This window comes from Pseudomassariella vexata, assembly GCF_002105095.1.
Source record: "Pseudomassariella vexata strain CBS 129021 chromosome Unknown BCR38scaffold_8, whole genome shotgun sequence".
NCBI classification, from domain to species: domain Eukaryota; kingdom Fungi; phylum Ascomycota; class Sordariomycetes; order Amphisphaeriales; family Pseudomassariaceae; genus Pseudomassariella; species Pseudomassariella vexata.
The window spans coordinates 1,519,274-1,540,467 of NW_024467963.1; the positions used below are offsets into that span (position 1 = coordinate 1,519,274).

Here is a 21,194-nt window from a genome sequence, read left to right on the forward strand (position 1 = left end):
ATATAAGGGCTCCGTTAGCTGAAAAGCACCAAAACCTGTGAGGCATCCAAGTATTGTGGGGAAGGAACGCGCTAGCGATCTCATTCCGGAAGAGTATGTTAGTATAACAGTACGTACTGCCCATGTCTATGTGCCCCCACACCATGGCTGTATGTCACTATCTGTCTTGTGACCTAGCCACAGCGTATATGACATGGTCAGGGAGATGATCGATTAGGTTTGCTCAGGGACTTTCAAGTAATGCTGATGTGGGAAGACGAGAGAAGGGGTCACATCAAAAAGAAGTCAGGCGGGGAATAAGATAAGACTAGAACATTACTATTGGAAATGAATGAATAGCTTTTATAGGGCGGCGGTTTCTAGGTTCCTGTTACGTGGTGCGTCCGATCATACCTCGAGGCTTGAAGGAAACCTTCATAGTACTACTTTCAGAGAAGCCTGCTAATAGAAAAATGGAGAAAGTGACTGCCAACAGCTCCTAGGCCCTATGTTAACCATTTGCTGTCTATATCCAGAGCCAGCAGCGCTTTCTTGTGGAATGCCTGGAGGGCGTTGATGAGGACCTTGCGCGAACCCTCGATTGGCTCTTGATTGGCGTAACGGGACACGAGGGTGTCAATGCAACCACCCATCCCCTCGATCTCGGACCTTAGTACCTGCATAATGGCCTCGGTCCGCACCCCTCCGTCTAGAATATACCCACCGATAGACATGGGGACTTCAAATAGCGTAGTACTGCGGTCCTGAACTCTTCCGTTTATTTCTTCAGTGGGCGAAGATTCTTCTGCTGCGGAATGAGGTTTGGATAGTTTCTGTTGCAACAGGCTACATGACGAGTCCATGTCTTGATGCTATAGCTGAACTATTAGGATGGAAATGGTCCATTTACCGGCGCAGTCGCATAACAGAATCTGAATAACGGTGACAATAGTCATACAATTAGATTTCAGGGCAGTGTCGAGACCACGAAGGGTTTTCGCCTGATCCTCAGAGTCATATCCGGAACGCCTGGCGCACGTCGTGGGCTTGTGCAAGCTTCAGAGTGCGGTAACGGCAAATACTTCATGCGTCTGCCGCATCAACGTCCGTCTGTTGCCTCTGAAAATGGACCTTGAACAATTCCAGGCTGGGCGGAGAGTTTTGAATTTGTATGTCGTCTTGGTCCATGTACTCCATTCTTTTCTTTTCCAGGCCCAACTGTTGACCAACACTGTGCATGAGCTCGTCTTGGGACTCTTCTCGAGAAATCTAGCTGGGCCATGGTGGTTGATGGCTGGCCTTCTCAGGTCAAAGAGCAGCTGTGGAGGTAAGTTTTGCTTCTGTGTCGTGAACATGGCTGTCGTGGCCTGGTCTAAGAGGACCGTGTGCACTGTATAGTCTGGCGATTCCGATGATATTGGTGGCTTCTGTGGTTTGCTGGTTCTGTTGACGGTCCCAAACTACTGGCTCCGCTAGTATTAGAGGGTGGTATAGTTCATACCGTGTCCGGGTGCAGCGTAGAGCCGGCGGGCTTTGCCAATGCCACGGGTCTCACTGTAGTGGCATTTGACCTCGTTGTGAATGCATCTTCCACACTGGAGTGGGCGGCGGTCGCACTTGAGCTGCAACAAAGCACAGTTGTCACAGGTAGTCTTCAGTTTTATGGCTCTATGTCGGGACGGCTGGCCCCAGTGATGATGGTGAGGATGCTTGATAGGAGTGGTTGGGTTGCCATACCTACCACAGTTTCAGCTGATATCACGAGCTCATTGGATGATGGACTTCTTTTCACTTCCGGTGAAAAGTGCAGCCTTGTTGGATCCCCTGTAATACTTGTTAGCTTGAAATATCTGCAAAACTCCAGGCGCTGGCATTAAGTTTGTGCTATGTTGTATTTATATAAAGCACCAAGGTAGAATCCGCCACCGTCTTATTTTGGGATAGAACATGTTTACCCGAATACTTCGATTTCCACGTAAAAGGAGGCGAGAGCAATGTAAAAATGATCAGTTGTACGTCTATCAGCTATCGTAAATATAGACTGTGCAGTATCTATTCGGGCTTGGGCAGATTAAATGGGAAAATACATATGTAAGTAGTGTGGGTGTCTCATGCTCACTGTCCTTTTTAAATTCCTCAGATCTTGGGCGCCTTCTTCGCCGCCAGTGTTTACTCTGCCCAGAGTGTGCCTTACATTAAGTGGTTGAATCCTTTTTGAAGGATGTGAGCATGATATAAGAGTGCTTTTTAACCAGGTATATTGGGGCTGTTCTTTTGGTTTCCTCTTATGCCGGGACCGCGACGTGTTCTCGGCCTCGAGTGGGAACGAATTTCTGAAATACTTAGCAACCAACTTGTCGTCATCCCGGTGACCCTTCCACATGAATGAACGATGGGAAAATATCCCGGAATGCGAAGACAATAAGGAAACCCTTCTCCTCGGGATTCAAGTTTGACAGTTGATCATGTTGACGTCTAAAGCGCTGTTCCTCCGCTTCTTGCCTTCTTTTCCTTTGCACTTCCCTTTGCTTAATGGCGTTTTGGAGTTGACCACTATGGGGGGTAATATGTCTATTTTTTGCGTTTTGATATCTTTATCTGGACCGAATAATTTGTAGAACGACATCATGATGTGCGAAAACGGATCACTGCGTAGTTTGACCCTTCGCTTTTGGACTTCTGGGGCCTGTCAGCATGGACAAAACCTAGACGAAAGTCAATTGCTCGTCCTGCTTCTCGGCTAACACATGGGTTTCTACCGGCTTCAACGTGCTGCCGAGGGCCCTCCTGCAGTAGACTCTTGCCCTTCAATGGCAGAGTGTCCAGGCTCTCGTCGTCAGAGCCTATGATGTTACATAGGCAAATAAGGCGCCACGCGAAGAGCGCGGTAAATAAAGGCGTTCTACCTTTCCCTCGCACTTGGCACAGCGTATGAGCTCATACGTGGCTTCTTATTATCCAACCTACACCTTCATTTGTCATGTCTTGTCGCTGAATTTGGGCTCGGTAAATATCTGCGGGAGGAAATATTATCCTCGCAGGCCATGCACTTCATGCCTGTACAAATGAACAATGAATGATTGCTTGCTTTATTGATTCTATGAAGGGGACGATCTATGGTTAAATAGACAGCCAATATGACCTTAAGGGCCGAATTATTATGTCGCAGGCATATAGCCTGTCCAACATGCCATTCAACGAACCCTAATAATTGTTAAGACCTTGAGAATATTTGGCCCCATAAGCATAACCTTGACAACCCCTAGCGATTTCGAATTGCATCTTGGTAAGACCTTGGGTTAGAAGGTGCGTGGATTGTACTTTATGCCAGGTAGTTATTTTTCCTCGAGTTCGATCAAGCCCAGGTAACTGGCCGTGCCTGGATTCATGCGATGCGGTACCTTCTCGTTGGTTTGAGACGTCGTGACCACGGATAAGGCATCTAAGTTAATCGGAGTGCAGCATATCGGTCGTGACTTGAGGAGCTCTTCTTATCTGGCTATATTTGGTTGCGGTCCTGTGGAATCTTCACGCAGCAGTTTGGCACTGGTCAATGGGAACTAGTCTCCCTACAGGCCCTAGTGCCTGCCTGCATGTGCCAAGCGCAACCCCTGTAAAACTTCATGAACACCATCCATGGAGGACTCCCACTCCAACAAATAACCACTTTTCACTAAAGCTTGAAAGGTGGCAGCACCGAGATATCAACGGCTCATAAGTACTCGACTTTCCGGAAGCCATCAATACTTGGACGTCTGAGTATACGAAGACTCGGAGTAAGGTAGTACTCAGAACGCAACTTTTCAGACCTTTAGAGTCAAGCCCAAACTTGGCAATTCTGGAATGCGATTCATGTCCACCACACACGATTATGAATGCCATTAAAGAACCCTATTCGTACCAGATGGAAGTAAGACTTGCAATTCATGATTCAGAAATCATACCCTCATGAAACTCGATGCTATCTCGTCTGAATCTGCGCTACTACCATTCCCCAGAATATTCAAACATTCAACTAATTATTACGTGCCTTCATGGCTCTTTCTCAGCAAGGCCTTTAAGTGACATATATGTGCCAGACTCCTTCACAAACAGGTTCTTTTCATGAAAACGAATCCATTCTCGCCCCTCGGGCGAATCATCGGCTCTAGACTCTGCCTACTATCAAGACCACAACTACCGAAATGCGGGGAACCAGCAATGTCACCCCGGCAGAATAGGCCATGCGACATATATGCAGCAAATATCGAATAGTAGCGTGACTTTCTTATACTTTATTCTGGTTCACGGACGCATCTGAGTCGGGCTATTTCACAAGCTAGCTGGGCAGAATGGAATGCCGTCTACTTCTCTACCCTCATCCTCAGTGCTTAATACTCATACTACTGTTTATAACATGGCATCCAAAATTCAACTACCAGAAACCTCCCTCTGGTCCAATAAAAAATGCCTAGCCATCTGCCTTGTCGTCTCCGTCGCAAGCATGCAATACGGCCTCGACTCCGCCATCATCGCCAGCCTCCAAGCCACGCCAGGTTTCCTCGCCGTATTCGGATATCCCGACCCCAACAGCCCCGGCGGATATGCCATTGAGTCCACCTTCCAGAGCCTCATCGGCTCCCTCCTAACTTTAGGAGCCTTCCTCTCTTCCCTGGTCGCGGGTGCGTTTGCGCATTTTTTCGGTCGAAAATCTGCACTGTGGCTCGCTTGCCTGTTTAATTTCGTGGCTTGCGCTATCCAGATCTCGAGCACGGAGAAGGGGGCTATCTATGTGGGACGGCTGCTTCTGGGTATCTCGAACGGGTTTTTGGTTACGTTCTCGAATATTTACTGTGCGGAAGCGGCGCCTGCACATTTGCGCGCTGTTATGGTGGCGCTGTTCTCGGAATGGGTGAATGTTGGCAGCATTATAGGTGCAGCTGTGTCAAATGCGACGCAAACACGGTTGGATAAAGCCTCGTACCAGATTCCCGTGGGGACGCTGTTTATCGTGCCCTTCCTCCTGACAATTGGGTTGTTTTTCGTTCCTGAGTCGCCGAGATATCTGCTGTATAGAGGCAGGATGGAGGCCGCGCGTAAGTCTTTGAAGACTTTACGGGGTGGTTCGTTGCAGCACGATGAATTTGAACTTGAATGGACCGAAATGGTTAAAGGAATAGAAGAGGAGAAGCGGAATGCCCGAACCGTTGGGCCATTGGACATGTTCCGAGGTATGACAACCTTCCTACAATTTCTCAAACCACCATTTCAATCATGCTAATAAGACAATAGGAACTGACCTCAGACGCACCCTCCTCTGCTACGGCGTCCTCGCGACCCAAGCCGGCGCCGGCTCCTGGTTCCTCATCAGCTACGCCGTCTACTTCATGATCGTCTCGGGCGTAACCGTCGCCGACTCCTTCCGCTACTCAGTAATGAATACCTGCCTAGGTTTTATCGGCGTCAACTGCGGCATCTACGCCATGCGCCACCTCGTCGGTCGCCGCACGATCCTCATGTTCGGCGCCCTGATCCAGGGGCTCTGCATGCTGGCCATGGCCATTTCCGCCAGCGTTGGCGCGGACCCGTTTACGGAGCGCAGTTGCATTATTGCTTTCATTGCGATTTACATGTTTGCGTATAATGCGTTTGTGGGCGATGCTACTTACCCGACTGCGACCGAGTTGGTGAGTACGCGGTTGCGCTCGTGGTCTGTTGGATCGTCTATCAGTTTGGGGTATTTCCTGGCTTGGTTGACGGGGTTTTGCTCGCCGTATTTTATTAACCCGGAAACTCTTAACTGGGTATGTTCCACGCAGTCAATAAGCCTTCAAAGTAAATAGAGACTGACCATTGGCTTCCAACAGGGTCCCAAATACGGATACATCTGGGCGGGATCAAACTTCCTGTGCCTTATCTTCTTTTATCTGTTTGTACCTGAGACGAAAGGGCGTACACTGGAAGAGATCGACGAGTTATTTGCTAATAAGTTATCTGTCCGCGACTTCAAAGCATTCAAGACAACGATCATCGATAAGGCGGCGAAGGAAGTGCAAAACCAGCGGGTTGGCCTATCGCAGAAGGATTTGCCTGTTACTGAGCATGTGAATGATTTACAGAATGCTAAACACCAGACTGTTTATAAGGGTGAAGATTACGTCAATAACTAGAATGGGGGCTGGGTACTGAATCTTATACATGGCCTTCGGGTATGCTTTCAGGCTTAAGTAGGCTAAGACAATTGATTGTAAACTTTGTTTCACCAGCAGTAGCAGTGTGCTAGGATGACAGCAGTGACAAGATGATCAATTCTGTGTCATGATATAGTATTCGAGAAATAGCACATCTCTTTATTTGACTACTACTACTTTCAAGACAAAGATCTACTGGAAAATGAACATCAGTTGACGTTGCTTGGTGCTGTAGATACCCATTCCCCCTCCCAACCTCCCCCTCTAGAAGGCCTAAGCTCCCTGTAGCACCTTACCAAGACCTGCAATGGCGATCGCGTCAATCTTGGTAATTATCGACATCTATTTGCCCACATGCAGGGCACGGAGAGCTATTGCAAAATGTACAACCGGCACATCCATAACTCCCACCAAATTCATTGGTACGACGTCATAAATCGGGACTTGGTCAACCTGGAAGATACACATAAGAGCTCTATCGCCACCGAAAAAATTGCTGGATCCAGCGATAGCGAACCTCCGCCGGATGTAAGGCCTTGCGGGATGCAATATTATGGCTTACTTGGAGCCGGAGACGACGACGGCTTGTACTCGGGCAAAGGGAAGCACATTTCACACACCAGAGCTCTTCGACGAATCTGAATCAGTTTTCTATGAAGAAGACGCAAATTGGTCTAGCAACAGGCTAGACCCGGCAAATTCCTTGGATCATTTTCCGCTGAATCTATGTTGAAAGTTCTATGGACGCACACCAGTGCGGAATTTTCTCACGTCTTTGAACTCAGCTACGAACTCCAATATCAAAATGCTGCCCATTATCAAGTACTTGGCAGCGAAGAAGTTCAAGGAGATGAAGTGAGGAAAACATTCGTGAAAGCACCCACAAAAGTAAAAGCTGGGGGATTTATAATCCGAAATGTGAGTTGCATCCAGAAAACGGGACGTTCGTTACTTGGAGATCTAAGAGAGATCCGCTACTTACTTGATGAATTCGAGAAGGCTCCGTTGCTATCAAGGTCTCCAAAGGAAGCCGAGGGTTCCACGGTTCTGCCAGCACCTTCTGAGGAAGCTGACAAGTTCCGGGTGCTACCGACGCATTCTGAGGAAAAAGAAGAGGACAAGAAGGGAAAATTAATTATTATTATTATTAAATACGCCGTAGGCTCGAAGCCCCCGGTACCTCTACTAGTACTCCCGTATGTCAAACCGTGCCCTAATGGCTGGACTAAATACATACGCTGCGTCGTCGGTTCGCCCTATTGGCGACTGCGTTGCGTTCACTACCATACTACGTTGGTTCTCAACCTACCAACAAAGTCCCCCCTGAGAAGATCGATGCTATCTGGGCCTTGAAGCTGTCCGACCCGTCCCTAGCAGCCACCTTACAATAGTCCCACTAACTACTGGTTCTCCTGTTGCCGTTGCGAGGTCTCTGCGAGAGTATAGTGGCCGTGGTGCGATGGCGGCCCGTAATCGTTCCCTCGGTCCTTCCAACAGCCCGCAAAAGAGGATTACGTGCTCTGCCGTCTCAGGGGCATCGCCACAGCGGCATAGCGGCGAGTACACGCCAAAAGCCCCTGTCTTGAATAAGAAGGCTGCTAGTCCTATTTTTTCCGTCCTGATCTGGCACAGCGTAGACGCCTCCAGTCGGTTCAGGCCGAAATACTTGCCCCCTTTCGGTATCTGCATCGAAGGGCCCTCCGGTTCCTCAGCGATAGCGCGTCGCTGGCGATCGTGATGCTCTGCTCCGGTGAGCCATCTCTTCCTCCAGTGGTCGAGGAGGGCAGCCGGGACCTCCTTTTCCTCACTCATCCACTCGGAGCCCCGGGCCTCCTTCTCCATAGTGTACCCTGCCGGTCGGAGTAGCTGCGACGCCTGCTTCCTCTTCGCCGGCCTATCCTGCCGGAGTATATGTGACGCTTTAGCGCTCGCGCTGCGAAGCAGATTTCTCTTCCCGCTAAGCCGTAGCCGTTCTTCAAACTTAGCAGCCCGGGCACTAAGATAGAGGTCTAGTGGCGGGATTGCTGCTTCTGCTTCCAGGTGGCGAACCGGCGTCGCTTTGTGGGCACCACAGACTACCCGGAGGCACTCGTTCTGTATCCCCATCAGGCTCTTAGCTGGCCCTGCCGGTTCCTCACTTATAGTATGCCACGCAGTCGCCCCGAAGGCGATTGCGCTACGGATAACCACCGTATATAACAGCCTCGCCCGTATAAGATCGCAGCCCCACGACATATTGACTAGCTTTGTCAGGGCTAGCTTTTGAGTTGCCATTTTTGTTTTAACACGCTCAACATGGGCGTGCCACGTCAGTTTGCGGTCGAACCAGACTCCTAGGAACCTGGCTGAGACTACCGGCGACACTGTGGCGTCCCCAAGGCGAATACTTTGCGGCAAGGGCTCTCGGGCCCTAGTAAAGTGCATTAGCTCACTCTTGTCAGGAGCGAACTCCATCCCGTGCCTCACTGCCCACCGCTGACACGTAGCCCATGCGCTCTCCAACCGGCGGCAGGTCGTGTCTGGATCGGTGCCGACGCTTAGCAGGTTCGTGTCGTCCGCGAACCCGACTACTAAAAGTAGTGGATGCTGCTCCGCTAGCTCCTCGTACAGCGTTGAAATGTATAATATAAACAGTATCGGGGATAGCGGTGACCCCTGGGGGACGCCAGCTCGTAGGGGGATTGGCTCTGACTCCTTGCCATCGAACCGGAGGCGTACCGTTCTATCCTCCACGAAGCTGCGTACCCACTCCTGAACCCACTCCGGGTAGCCTTTCCGGGCTAATATGGAAATCAGCCGTCTGTAATTGACCGTATCGAATGCCCCCTTGATGTCTAGCTGTAGCAGCGAGGCGATGCCCCCGCGTCTCCACGCCGTATAGACCACGTCCTCAACTATACGTATTGCCAGTTCGGTGGACCTCCCAGCGCGGTTACCCATTTGGCCGTTTGGTAGTAGGCCGGCCGCCTCAGCTACTTTGGTGATACGCTGGCTCATCGCCGTCTCTATTACCTTCCCTACCGTGCTAAGCAGGGCAATGGGGCGCCAGCCGCCAGGGGTCTGCTTCTGAGCTGTCGTTTTATTAGGCTTAGGGATAATAACCACCCTCGCTGAGCGGAAGCGCTCCGGGTAGTACCCCAGCCTAAAGCTAGCTGTTGCCAGATCCGCTAGGATCTCCCATAGGGGTTCACCGCAGGCCTTTAGCAGGCCAGTGGGGATCAGGTCGTCGCCGGGAGCCTTCCGAGCAGCCGTTCCTTTGATGATAGACTCGATATCCATTGTGGTCACCTCCCTAGGGACGTTCAGCTCTGGTCTCGTCTGTAATAGGCCGCGATCGAGGTCCGATAGATCTATATACGGGTCTGGGAAGAACCTCTCAGCTAGTAATTTTGCCTTCTCATCATGTGTACGTGCTGTAAGCGTGTCGCCGGCGTCCCTCCGGAGATCTGGCAAGCCGTGGGCCTCAGGGGGGGCCCAGCTCCGTAGCCTAGCCCACCTCTGCAGTGCCCACAGGCTTTTGTGATCCTTCGCCGTCCCCTCGAGCTTCTCGTGCCAGCTACGCGTCTGCGCTTCGCTGATTTCGAGCCGTTGTTTTTGGCCGGCTCTTGTATATTCGTCCCAGTTGGTCTGCGACCTTGCCTGGAGGTAGTCCCGCCGTCGTCTCTTCGTCTCAGCGCAAGCCTTGCTAACCTGCGGGCACCACCAGGGAAAATTAAAGGACGCGGGCAGAGAGATCTGCCCACCGCCGAAGTATCAGGATGTCATCTAGAAGCTGCATGAATCCGCAATGCAGCTCCAGTGCCTCAATTCCGTCGTCCTCCAATGCTGCGCTCACAAGGTCATGATTATCGGGTAAAACACAGCCATGCTGTTCTCTAGTTTCCAACCCAACACTCTACCACAAACATGGCGCAAGAAGTGGATCAGGATACGTGTTGCGTCAAAATCGACAATCTGTACACACATGCCACCGCTTGCATGTTGTGATCAGATTGGATCAACATAGAGCTACGACTCACGCTGTATGAAGAGTCTGTCGAGAGCATTCGTCGAAAAGTAGCTCGATGAAGAAAGGAAACAAACAAATGCGGCTGCGAGCCGATGACGTTACCTTATAATATAGAACTAAACTAGTTGCCGCTTGTGTATCACTGGTCACACGTGGACACTTCACCCGTCACACATTACAATGTTCACTGCGTTAAGAAGTTCAACTAAAACGGAGCGCGGCTGTAACTCTAATCAACTTGTGACAGGTGGGTGCATTATAACTGGTGAGCCACATGGCATTTGTAATGGTGAAGAATATTCGACTGCGACGTTTTACAACCGATGTGTGACGCCTTGAAACGATGGATGGGTCTAGTTCTTTGTTCTGTGAGAGTATGAGATGGGAGAGGATTTATTTTGGTTTCCTCCAGATGAGGATAAATATTCCTTGTCCACCTCTCTTCAGCATTATATATTGCTATATATTGTGCAGCAGAACATAGCCTTGAAGCTGAGTGGGAAATACCAACGCGATTCGTTTCTTGCCTGATATCTCTTCATACTGTCACAAATATGGCTGTCGAACGACCCGACAAGAAAGCTCGTCTCCCATGGCAAAGCCAAGGACAAGCCGGTAGTGATGAACAATCCAATGTGTCACACCGTCTCAGAATCCTCGACCGATTACCCCTCAATGTGAAGAACAGCTTTATTGGTGAGTAACTCGCGGAGAATTCATATCACACTTGCGAATCTTCAAAGCACATCAGATTGACCCCGTGTGCCATGTAGCTATGACCAGCGAATTCGCCGGTACCTTCCTTTTCCTCCTCCTCGCCTTCGGCGGCACAAGCGTCGTCAACTCCGCCCCTCCCCCAAACTCCAACCAACCCGCCGATCTATCTCCCAACCCTGCCAAACTCCTCTACATCTCCCTCTCCTTTGGCATGTCCCTCGCCGTCACAGCATGGGTCTTCTTCCGCATCAGCGGGGGGCTCTTCAACCCAGCCGTCACTTTGGCCATGATGCTCGTTGGCGCCCTCCCTTATGTCCGGGGCGTGCTCCTCATCATCAGCCAACTGTTGGGCGGGATCGCGGCTGCGGGTCTGACGATGGGATTGCTTCCGGGCCCGTTGAATGTCAGCACTTCGTTGGGTGGTGGGACGACGGTGGTGCAGGGGCTGTTTTTGGAGCTGTTTCTAACGGCACAGTTGGTGTTTACTATCTTTATGTTGGCGGCTGAGAAGCACCGGGCAACTTTTATGGCGCCTATTGGGATTGGGTTGTCGCTTTTTATTGCGGAATTGATGTGAGTTGCTATCTGCCTTGCTAGTTAAGCTGCCCCAATTCCGAGCTAACTTCTACCAGGGGTGTTTACCACACCGGTGGCAGTCTCAATCCAGCTCGAAGCTTCGGTCCATGTGTTGTGCTCGGCTCGTTCGATGAACACCATTGGATATACTGGATTGGGCCGATACTGGGTGCCCTGACTGCATCGGGGTTTTACGTGTTTATAAAAGTGCTGGAATATGAGACTGTGAATCCGGATCAAGACCACACGGGAAAGCGTAAGCGTTTTGATTCAACTACTGATAATGAGAAATTGGCTGGACCTGGCGGTTCACACGTTGGTGGAGTAGGGGGCACGCCGACTCCCTTGGGATCACCTACCTCGTTCATGAGGGGCCCGAGTCTTGAGGCTGGCCGGACTACGCACTGAGCAAAATGCACAGTGACTTGACAATATGGCAATCTTTCGGTGTAAATCCAGTCAACGAGTCTTTCGTATTAGTTAGGAGGTTTAATTTGTACGGGCTTTTACATACTATGTCAAGCACTCAATTTACTATACGCTTAATTAACGATGACAAAATAATTGACACATTGAGGTGGAACGACCAGGTTATGTCCTCTACTATACTGGAATCGAAGTATCCTTATTTTGCCAGGTTTGGTGCGCCGTTTATTATCTCATCCCCTGGATCTAGCAGCGAAGGTTAATTACGCCTACTTGGTCTGCTGGGTCAAACAGAGGTGGTTGATTTCGACTAAGTTCAGGGTTTTGGTTGGTGTGTTGTAGCCTGTGAGGAAGTTAGACAACCTTAGCGTTGCCAACCTTGGGTTATGCGTTTTGCTTGGACCAGCATTTTCGTGTCAAAATGAAGATCGCCGGCTAGTAAGACTGGGAAGCCACTATATAGCTAGGAGAAAATACAAGTTCTTAACCACGTTCTAATCTCCGTTCTCATGAGTTTACCGTCTGGTGGGAAAAGCCTTTTTGTCAATGGGAGAAGTGCAATTGAATATAGTCTTTGAGGCCGTGTCTAAGTAGCAACACACAACAGAGCAGGAGCTTCACGGAGGCGCAGCTCAACAGCGTAGGAACTTCTATAGTCCTCCCGTTAGATAGGCACACCGGTCGATTAATTTTTCTAGCAAATTATTGAAAACACCTCACTGTTAATCTACCAAAATCACGTAGTATTTCTGAGTGATAGGAAGATGTGGATAATAAGAAGTTGCGGCTTGTCTGTGGGAATGCGCCTACGATGTGACGCGTGCAGACGCTGATGCAATACTCACACAGGTAGCTAAATTCTGTTCTTGTGGGACCTGCACAAAATCGACTCCTATACCTGCCGTGGTAATATAAAACTGCATCCGAAAGGCCGAATATTCTTAGCTAATTCAGCATAGCTGAGACTGAGCGCTTACCCAAGCTTACCCAGACACGCTGCTTTAAGAGGTGCGGAAGGAGCCGGCTTGGGTGAGCCAGAGCTTTTAGGATGGCACTTTGGGTGACCCCGGCGATTTGGTTGATATAAGTAATGCGGGACTAAAACTGACTATATTAACGTGGTTCCTAACATGGAAGAATTTGAAGTCGATTTGAACTGTTTGCATCGAGCAAGAGAATTTGCTTCACCACCTCCTGAGGAACAGTTCCAAGATATTGACAAGAAGGTTCCAGTTGAACTGCCCGAGCCGTGGCCAGTTGAAAGACATATTGAATTTCGATATGTCACCGGGAAGTATTCTGCTTACGGCCCAGGCATTATTCGCGACGTGTCCCTGACGCTATGTCCCGGAGAGCGGGTCGCTGTGGTGAGCCGGATTGGTAGTGGGAAACCCACGCTTGCCCCTCTACCTGCTCGGGCTTACGAATATCGCTCGGAGGTCGGTATTGATCGACGGAATATACCTCTCCAAGGTGTCATTTAGACCCTCCGGCAGAGGGTTATCATCATTCCGCAAGAGCCCGCTCTCTTCTCCGGTCACGTTAGATTCAACCTCGATCCAGCTCAGACCTCATCTGAGTACTGCCTCACTCAAGCGATCTGAGTTTGCAGCATTTTGGAGTCACTCAGCAGCCGTGAAGCCTCTTCAAATTTGAGCGATGGATGATTGGACACCCCAACGTCGAGGTTTACCCTTAGCTCGCCGGTAGCTCCGCGGGGAGCCAACTTCTCCGTTGGACAAAAACAGGGGCTGACCCGAGCTATGGTCCGATAATCTCCAATTGTAATACTAGACAAGGCCACGGCGTCACCACAAGTCTAATGCCGTGATCTAGGCAGTGCTGTGGTCGGCATTTCGTGGTAGGACGACCCTGGCTATTGTCCATCGCTTATCTACGAAGATCATGATGAGAGAACGTCAATGTGGTTATCATAGATAGATTATATAAACTTCAAGATACCAAAAACTTTGCCTCGTGCTTGAGGGAATCACTCTTCTTAGTCTACTGTCTAGCTTCTCTGTCGACCTGTATCATACACAAATCGTAATAATGAACGTCAAATGCAATGCAAGACATCCTTCTCTATGCGTTTTTTTCTCGTCGGTCAAACTTTCATATTTAGCGCGAGCCCAGACCTCATAATTCGAACACAAACATAGATCAAACCGGCTACACACGCCGTTGCACCCCCATAAACCCACAGGCCAGTCCCATTCAGCGGATCGACGGTCGTGCCGAGACCGGCACAGCACTCGGCCCGCCAGCCAACAAGCCGAGTCCACCAATCGCAAAATCCTGCCCTGCGTGTGCCAATCATGGACTCGTTCTCTGTGAGCACGCGGAAGCACACGTGCGGCAGAGCGATGATGACGCCGCTGAAGAACGCCGTGACGACCACCTCGATGAAAATTCCCGCCGCGTTGCACACGCCGAGCAGACATATTATCGTGACGCCCAGTAGCACCGTGAGCGGCACAATGGTACTGAACAGGCCGATGCGATCGGACAGCGCGTTGGGCAGGATCCGCCCCAGAACCGACCCGGCGTTGAAGATGGCCGCCATGTAGAACACCAACGACGTGTCGGTGAAGCTGCGGTCCGCCGGGTAGAAGTATATGTAGAAGACAACTACGGTCTGGGCGATGAAGACGATGAGCACGCCCAGCGTGAAGAACATGAAGGGCGCGTCGCGGAACACGGACCAGTCTACCATGGCACGCGGCTTCGGCACGCGCACACGTATCCGCAACACGGCCAGCGGGATTATGAAGGCGGCGAGGGCGACGAAGCCGACACACCGCACGGCCCAGGGGAAGCCAACCTGCGGGATGAGCCGGGTTAGCACGATAGGGTAGATGACGCCACCGGTCGACGCAATGCCGACGGCCGAGGCGCGTGCTGAACCACGTTGGGATCAGCGACACGGTAGGCACTAAGACCAGGCCTGCGCCGATACCGACGCAGAAGGCTTGCGCCAGCAATGCTTGCCACTATTCGGTGCTCAGGGAGAGCATCATAAGACCGAAACTGCCATGACGCTGTGGTGATGAGGAGCAGGCGGAGGTAGCCCCTGTCGTAGACGGGTCCGGCGATGAGCCCGATAAGCTGAAGCAGGAAGCTTTGGATGAAACCGATCCAAGATATTCCGGTCGAGGAGGCCTTAAAAAGCTCGCCAGACTCGTAGTAGCTTGTTAACCCTAACCCTAATCCGCTGATCATACCCTATGTGTTGAAGAAGAGCATGAAGCCCGCGGCGACCTGGAGGCTTTGCCGACTTCTCGCGATTGAATTACCTCTTAGCGTCGGTCTCGAATCCATCCGCGTTGGCGGTATCGTCGTCAAAATTCATCGGCGCCATCTCTTCTTTGGGCGCGTCTCCGACGACTTCAGAAGCCATATTGACGCCGCAGTGAAGACCAGACGACGGTTCAGAAGCATGCACCGACACGAAAAAATAGCCAAAGTTTTAGGTTTTGAATAGAAAATATCAGTGAATTTTTTGGTGTTAGCTTATTTAGAGTAGCAAACAGATATATACACAAAAAACAAGCTTGATTGGCACGCTATGTCGCTATTTCCGATAGCGACTATAGTGACTTAAGTAGAACCTGAAGAAGATCTTGTTAGGATAGTGATTTCCGGCATTCCAAAAATTGTGAGCATCCTCGCTTACTCTGCAGCTGTAAGCACAGTATATCCGCCGAAAATGGGTGAGCGCCGCACACCATGTTCCATTGAAGAACATTCACTGTCGGAAAAATGACGATACACGCTCCAGCCCAGCAGCCCAATTCGCTTCCTTCCACCCGTGCATACATAGCTATGTGGGGTATTCCAACCGTTTCGCTGTGACGGCGGAATTAACCGTACCTAAGCACCAATCCTTCCAACCTCGAACTATCACCAACAAGCTCCATAAACTCATAGCGATTCTCTCTGCCGCCTGGGAGACTGATCAATGACGAGCGATGCACAGATATCCACTCACAACGGCCAGTCATGATGGGCGCCCTGGATGAAGGGTCGGCTACGGAAATACCCCCGAACATCAATATAGTTACGGGCCACGTTGGCGCTCACTCAAGGAAGAAATATCAGCCAGGCGGAGGAAGTTTCGTAAAGGGACGCAACCTGACTGGGAATATAAGCGGCGGAAGACCGGTGCATGTTTGCGTCATCCGAAGATGGCAGCTGCAGAGTTACGCGAACCACCCATAAGTACATTGAATATTTCCCCCTAATGTTCCCTTAATCTTGGACAATCCGCTCCAAATTCGTCACTCCTTACAAAGGAAGCGCGAGGTGTATCAAGTCAAGCCGAGACCGAAACAGAACTTCATCACTTACTTGCAGCCTTTCCAGCCGAAGAGGAGGATACCAAGATCCTGCTTAGAGAGAGCTCCGGACCCTCGCTTTACAGGTTTAGCACAGCGTTCCATCAGACAACTCCCCGTTACGTACCATTGGGACAAGATCAAGGATTGGGTACTGCCAGTTCAAGTCTGAAAAGAAATCGCACTACGTAATACCACCTCATCTAAGCCAGCTCACACTCAATGAGATTCTCCACATCCGTGTCACTGCACCTCCAAATCTTGACGATCTTAAGCCCTAGCCCGTTGCCCTCGATCAAGTCATACCAGTTATCCTGCGTGCGCTCTAACGCCGATAGTTGCGTCATCATCAACATATCCCCGGCCGTGTTTTCCCAATAAGCGCCCGTGCGGGGGATGACGCAGTCGAAGATCAGCAGCTTGCTATAGCCCGGCTTCATGGCTTCTGCTATGCGCGATAGGATTCTCTTACAGACGTCATCCGGCCAGTCGTGCATGATAGAGTGCATGAAGTATGCCCTAGCGCCCTTGATGGGCTGTTCAGTGTGAAAGTCGTATCCAATCCTTTCGATATTGGAGTCGAGGTCCTTGACGTCGGCAATCACCACGGGGAGGTCCTGTAGTATGAGTCTCTGCCAGCGGTTAACAGGTCAGTAAGGTCCAGAAAACAAATAACAGATTTCAAATGGAGTCATCTCACCCCAGGGTGGTCAGGATACATCTTCTGAAACTCCGCTATGTCGTGGCCCAACCCTCCGGCAATATCGACCACTAGCGGAGCATCGGGCTTGGAGTCTGCACCCGGGAAAAGCTGCTTCGCTACGGGGTAAATTGATTCATGCATCCATGGCAGGCGCCCTTGACGGTATCCTCCCATATGGTTATTCGTATGTGGACCATATCCGATGGACCTCAGGTACTCGAAGGCATTAGGGAGATCTGTACCATAGGCAAGATGCATTGATGTCTTCGTGGCATCTATCGGGTTACGCCAGTTCGTCTTGCGAAGAAACTTATGGAATTCTATTGAACTGCGTCCGATTCCCCCCAATCTGCAGTTATAATAGTATCAGCAGACACGTTATTCTAGACTAAATACTTCCATTCATTTATTTCACTTACAGCGCAATGTAACCACCGCTGATAACTGGAAGACTCATCGATTTAGTGAAATTGGTGAGCTTGTACTCGCCAGGGCCAGTCTCGGCGAGGTATCCCATCGCAGCCAAGTGGCGCAGGAGTCTGCCTAATCACAAGTTTAGCTGGCTGCCAAAGAGTAGTAGGTTCCTGTCTGGGAAGTAGGCACCAAGTAGCACAGGGTATATTCCAAGACTCTCTGCCTTCCGCAACCTTCTGTGGCTTGTCGCCGTCTCTCGCCATCAGTACCCAGAGGCCTGTATCGACACCAGTGATGAGACCGGCCGCAGCGCCAGGCTGGGCCCACGTGTGCTTGATCATGGTCTCGCGGGGGGTCTCTAGAGCCTGAACCAGATCCCGGGCCTTGAGAAGCAGCTTATGGCGTGCTTCATTCCCGCCGTTCTCCAAATTCTTAACGAATTCATTAATGTCACCGACTAGATTTGGAATAGCAGCGATGTCGTTCGGGCTGGTGGCTATTGCAAGGCCAGTTTGGGCATCCATGGTGGGCGTAAAATGCAATATAGGTGAGAACGTCAGGGAGTGGATAGGGAAGAAGAATTTGTTAAGGGTAAGAGGCATTTGGCATAAACGCAAATCCAGATGATACCCAGTGGAAGTCCTTGTCATGCATTGGTAAGTGCTTAGCAATCTTGGGTACTGGGAGATTTTCCGCAACCGTCACCTTGCAGGGAATTGCGAGGTGAACACTTTATACCGGGACCTTGCATACCATGGCAAACTCGTATTAGTTACTCTACCAAGCGGATTCTGTCCGGAATCCACTAGCCGCAAGCCGCCCCTAGTACTTCGCACGCCGTTACCGTTTCCGGATGACTCCGATTTGTCCCCTGTCTAAACCAATATCAGTTGCATTCATTCGCGACTAGGTGCCACCAGCAGTCTTCATAATAGTTCCGTTCCTGTGTTGCTGCTAAAATTTTCGATAAGCACAGCCGAGAGCCGAAAGCAAAAGAGGCTTCAATAGCAGATCATGTGTTCGGTTGCGAATAATTGCGATAAACAGAGGATATAACCCTAATATAGATTATTATTATTAGTAAATACGCCGTAGGCTCGAAGCCCCCGGTACCTCTACAAGTGCTCCCGTATGTCAAACCGTGCCCTAATGGCTGGACTAAATACATACGCTGCTACGTAGGTTCGCTCTATTAGCGACTGCGTTGCGTCCACCACAATACTATGTTAGTTCTCACCCTACTAACAAAGTCCCCCTGAGAAGATCGATATTATCCGGGCCTAAGCACTATCCGGCCAGTCCTGAGTAGCCACCTTGTGATAGTCCCGCTGACTACTGGTTTCCCCGTCGCCGTTGCCAGGTCTCTACGTGTATGCAGCGGCCATGGTGCGATAGTGGCCCGTAGGTGCTCTCTCGATTCTTCCAGCAGGCCGCAAAAGAGGACTACGAGGTATATTAAAAAACCACGCACAGTCTTGAAGCAAACACCATCATTATCGCCTCCTGCATCCCGATTTTTCAACCGCTTATTGAGCTATTTAGGGGCCGAAACGTCACTACGAAATGGTCATCAAAGGGTCGTTACGAGACCTTTGGTCAAGAGAACGCGATACAGCCGCCGATTGAGCTGCGACCCACGGTCAAAAAGGTTGATGATTTCGGCTTCACAATCCAGGGCAGAGAGGACAGTCAAGAGAATATTATTATTATTATTATTAAATACGCCGTAGGCTCGAAGCCCCCGGTACCTCTGCTAGTACTCCCGTATGTCAAACCGTGCCCTAATGGCTGGACTAAATACATACGCTGCGTCGTCGGTTCGCCCTATTGGCGACTGCGTTGCGTCCACTACCATACTACGTTGGTTCTCAACCTACCAACAAAGTCCCCCCTGAGAAGATCGATGCTATCTGGGCCTTGAAGCTGTCCTACCCGTCCCTACCAGCCACCTTACAATAGTCCCACTAACTACTGGTTCTCCTGTTGCCGTTGCGAGGTCTCTGCGAGAGTATAGTGGCCGTGGTGCGATGGCGGCCCGTAATCGTTCCCTCGGTCCTTCCAACAGCCCGCAAAAGAGGATTACGTGCTCTGCCGTCTCAGGGGCGTCGCCACAGCGGCATAGCGGCGAGTACACGCCAAAAGCCCCTGTCTTGAATAAGAAGGCTGCTAGTCCTATTTTTTCCGTCCTGATCTGGCACAGCGTAGACGCCTCCAGTCGGTTCAGGCCGAAATATCTGCCCCCTTTCGGTATCTGCATCGAAGGGCCCTCCGGTTCCTCACCGATAGCGCGTCGCTGGCGATCGTGATGCTCTGCTCCGGTGAGCCATCTCTTCCTCCAGTGGCCGAGGAGGGCAGCCGGGACCTCCTTTTCCTCACTCATCCACTCGGAGCCCCGGGCCTCCTTCTCCATAGTGTACCCTGCCGGTCGGAGTAGCTGCGACGCCTGCTTCCTCTTCGCCGGCCTATCCTGCCGGAGTATATGTGACGCTTTAGCGCTCGCGCTGCGAAGCAGATTTCTCTTCCCGCTAAGCCGTAGCCGTTCTTCAAAATTAGCAGCCCGGGCACTAAGATAGAGGTCTAGTGGCGGGATTGCTGCTTCTGCTTCCAGGTGGCGAACCGGCGTCACTTTGTGGGCGCCACAGACTACCCGGAGGCACTCGTTCTGTATCCCTATCAGGCTCTTAGCTGGCCCTGCCGGTTCCTCACTTATAGTATGCCACGCAGTCGCCCCGAAGGCGATCGCGCTACGGATAACCACCGTATATAACAGCCTCGCCCGTATAAGATCGCAGCCCCACGACATATTGACTAGCTTTGTCAGGGCTAGCTTTTGAGTTGCCATTTTTGTTTTAACACGCTCAACATGGGCGTGCCACGTCAGTTTGCGGTCGAACCAGACTCCTAGGAACCTCGCTGAGACTACCGGCGAGACTGTGGCGTCCCCAAGGCGAATACTTTGCGGCAAGGGCTCTCGGGCCCTAGTAAAGTGCATTAGCTCACTCTTGTCAGGAGCGAACTCCATCCCGTGCCTCACTGCCCACCGCTGACACGTAGCCAAGAGAATATAGTCAGTCCGGATGAGCAACTCACCGCCAAACCTGATAGCCAAAACACGTATGCCAGCGCCAATGGTATTATTAAGACTTGTGCAGTGGCGATTACCTACGACAACGGGGACGGAGGGTTAACTATGGTACCCAAGCGCTGGGCCGCCATTTGAATACCATATTTTTGATAGTTTATGTTCAATATTACGAAAACTCTCTGGGCCTTGGGATTATTTGTTAGCGAGGCCGAAGTGCGTCTAAAAACGTCGTGGACGCCTTTTACGCGCAGAGTGCCCTCCGAAAGTCAACCTGTTCACTTACATATTTCTCTCTTCATAGTCTTTTATATAAATAGTTTTGTTCTTCCCCATTTTAAGCGAAATACGAAATCCAGGCTTAGCCGTGGCTCAGGACTCCAACATCGCAAACCGCGAGTTCAGCGCTGGCCTGAAGAGACCCCTTGTGACGGGCTCACTGCGAAACTATACAGCTCAACATGGCCAAATACTGTTAATTATCTAACTGAGGAGGAAAGTAAAATATGCGAGTTGTCCCGGGAACACGGACTATGTTTTGTGTGCCCTCGATGGTTCCTTTGGTGGATCCGGACGCACGGTCCTTGCAGCTCCGGATCCCATATCAGGCACAGCCTGTCACACCCCTCCGTCCAAGTGGGCTTTCGCAAACCAGTCTACAGTGAGTTGGATACCGATAAACTCAAGATAAGAGATGTGAATGTGGGTGTTCAAAATACCGTTAGATGCTTTGGCTCGGGAAAACCATAGATAGGACTAACTTACGGGGGACTTGGCCGAT

The 21,194-nt window shown here is 50.8% G+C and overlaps 6 protein-coding genes across 6 annotated transcripts; 3 read left to right on the forward strand and 3 right to left on the reverse strand.

Moving 5' to 3' along the window:
• Window positions 1-485: 485 nt before the first annotated feature.
• On the reverse strand, window positions 486-903 carry BCR38DRAFT_486091 (uncharacterized protein; the record flags this gene model as incomplete). The annotated part of the gene is made up of 2 exons (XM_040863988.1): window positions 486-825; window positions 890-903. 2 exons carry the CDS (start codon window positions 901-903, stop codon window positions 486-488), a joined length of 354 nt encoding a protein of 117 aa, XP_040715004.1.
• Window positions 904-4,375: 3,472 nt separating this feature from the next.
• BCR38DRAFT_458520 (general substrate transporter) lies at window positions 4,376-6,366 on the forward strand (the record flags this gene model as incomplete). The annotated part of the gene is made up of 4 exons (XM_040862176.1): window positions 4,376-5,189; window positions 5,251-5,762; window positions 5,826-6,062; window positions 6,334-6,366. The coding sequence occupies 4 exons, from the start codon at window positions 4,376-4,378 to the stop codon at window positions 6,364-6,366; spliced, it is 1,596 nt and encodes a 531-aa protein (XP_040715005.1).
• Window positions 6,367-10,933: 4,567 nt separating this feature from the next.
• Window positions 10,934-11,859, forward strand: BCR38DRAFT_458506 (aquaporin-like protein; the record flags this gene model as incomplete). The annotated part of the gene is made up of 2 exons (XM_040862172.1): window positions 10,934-11,448; window positions 11,508-11,859. 2 exons carry the CDS (start codon window positions 10,934-10,936, stop codon window positions 11,857-11,859), a joined length of 867 nt encoding a protein of 288 aa, XP_040715006.1.
• Window positions 11,860-13,007: 1,148 nt separating this feature from the next.
• BCR38DRAFT_410284 (uncharacterized protein) lies at window positions 13,008-13,361 on the forward strand (the record flags this gene model as incomplete). The annotated part of the gene is made up of 1 exon (XM_040858446.1): window positions 13,008-13,361. One exon carries the CDS (start codon window positions 13,008-13,010, stop codon window positions 13,359-13,361), a length of 354 nt encoding a protein of 117 aa, XP_040715007.1.
• A 623-nt stretch (window positions 13,362-13,984) lies between these two features.
• On the reverse strand, window positions 13,985-15,198 carry BCR38DRAFT_458507 (uncharacterized protein; the record flags this gene model as incomplete). The annotated part of the gene is made up of 3 exons (XM_040862173.1): window positions 13,985-14,778; window positions 14,841-15,102; window positions 15,139-15,198. The coding sequence occupies 3 exons, from the start codon at window positions 15,196-15,198 to the stop codon at window positions 13,985-13,987; spliced, it is 1,116 nt and encodes a 371-aa protein (XP_040715008.1).
• A 1,172-nt stretch (window positions 15,199-16,370) lies between these two features.
• Window positions 16,371-17,855, reverse strand: BCR38DRAFT_524927 (S-adenosyl-L-methionine-dependent methyltransferase; the record flags this gene model as incomplete). Its single annotated transcript, XM_040865305.1, has 4 exons — window positions 16,371-16,846; window positions 16,915-17,266; window positions 17,337-17,460; window positions 17,531-17,855. 4 exons carry the CDS (start codon window positions 17,853-17,855, stop codon window positions 16,418-16,420), a joined length of 1,230 nt encoding a protein of 409 aa, XP_040715009.1. The 3' UTR covers window positions 16,371-16,417.
• Between the last annotated feature and the right edge of the window lie 3,339 nt (window positions 17,856-21,194).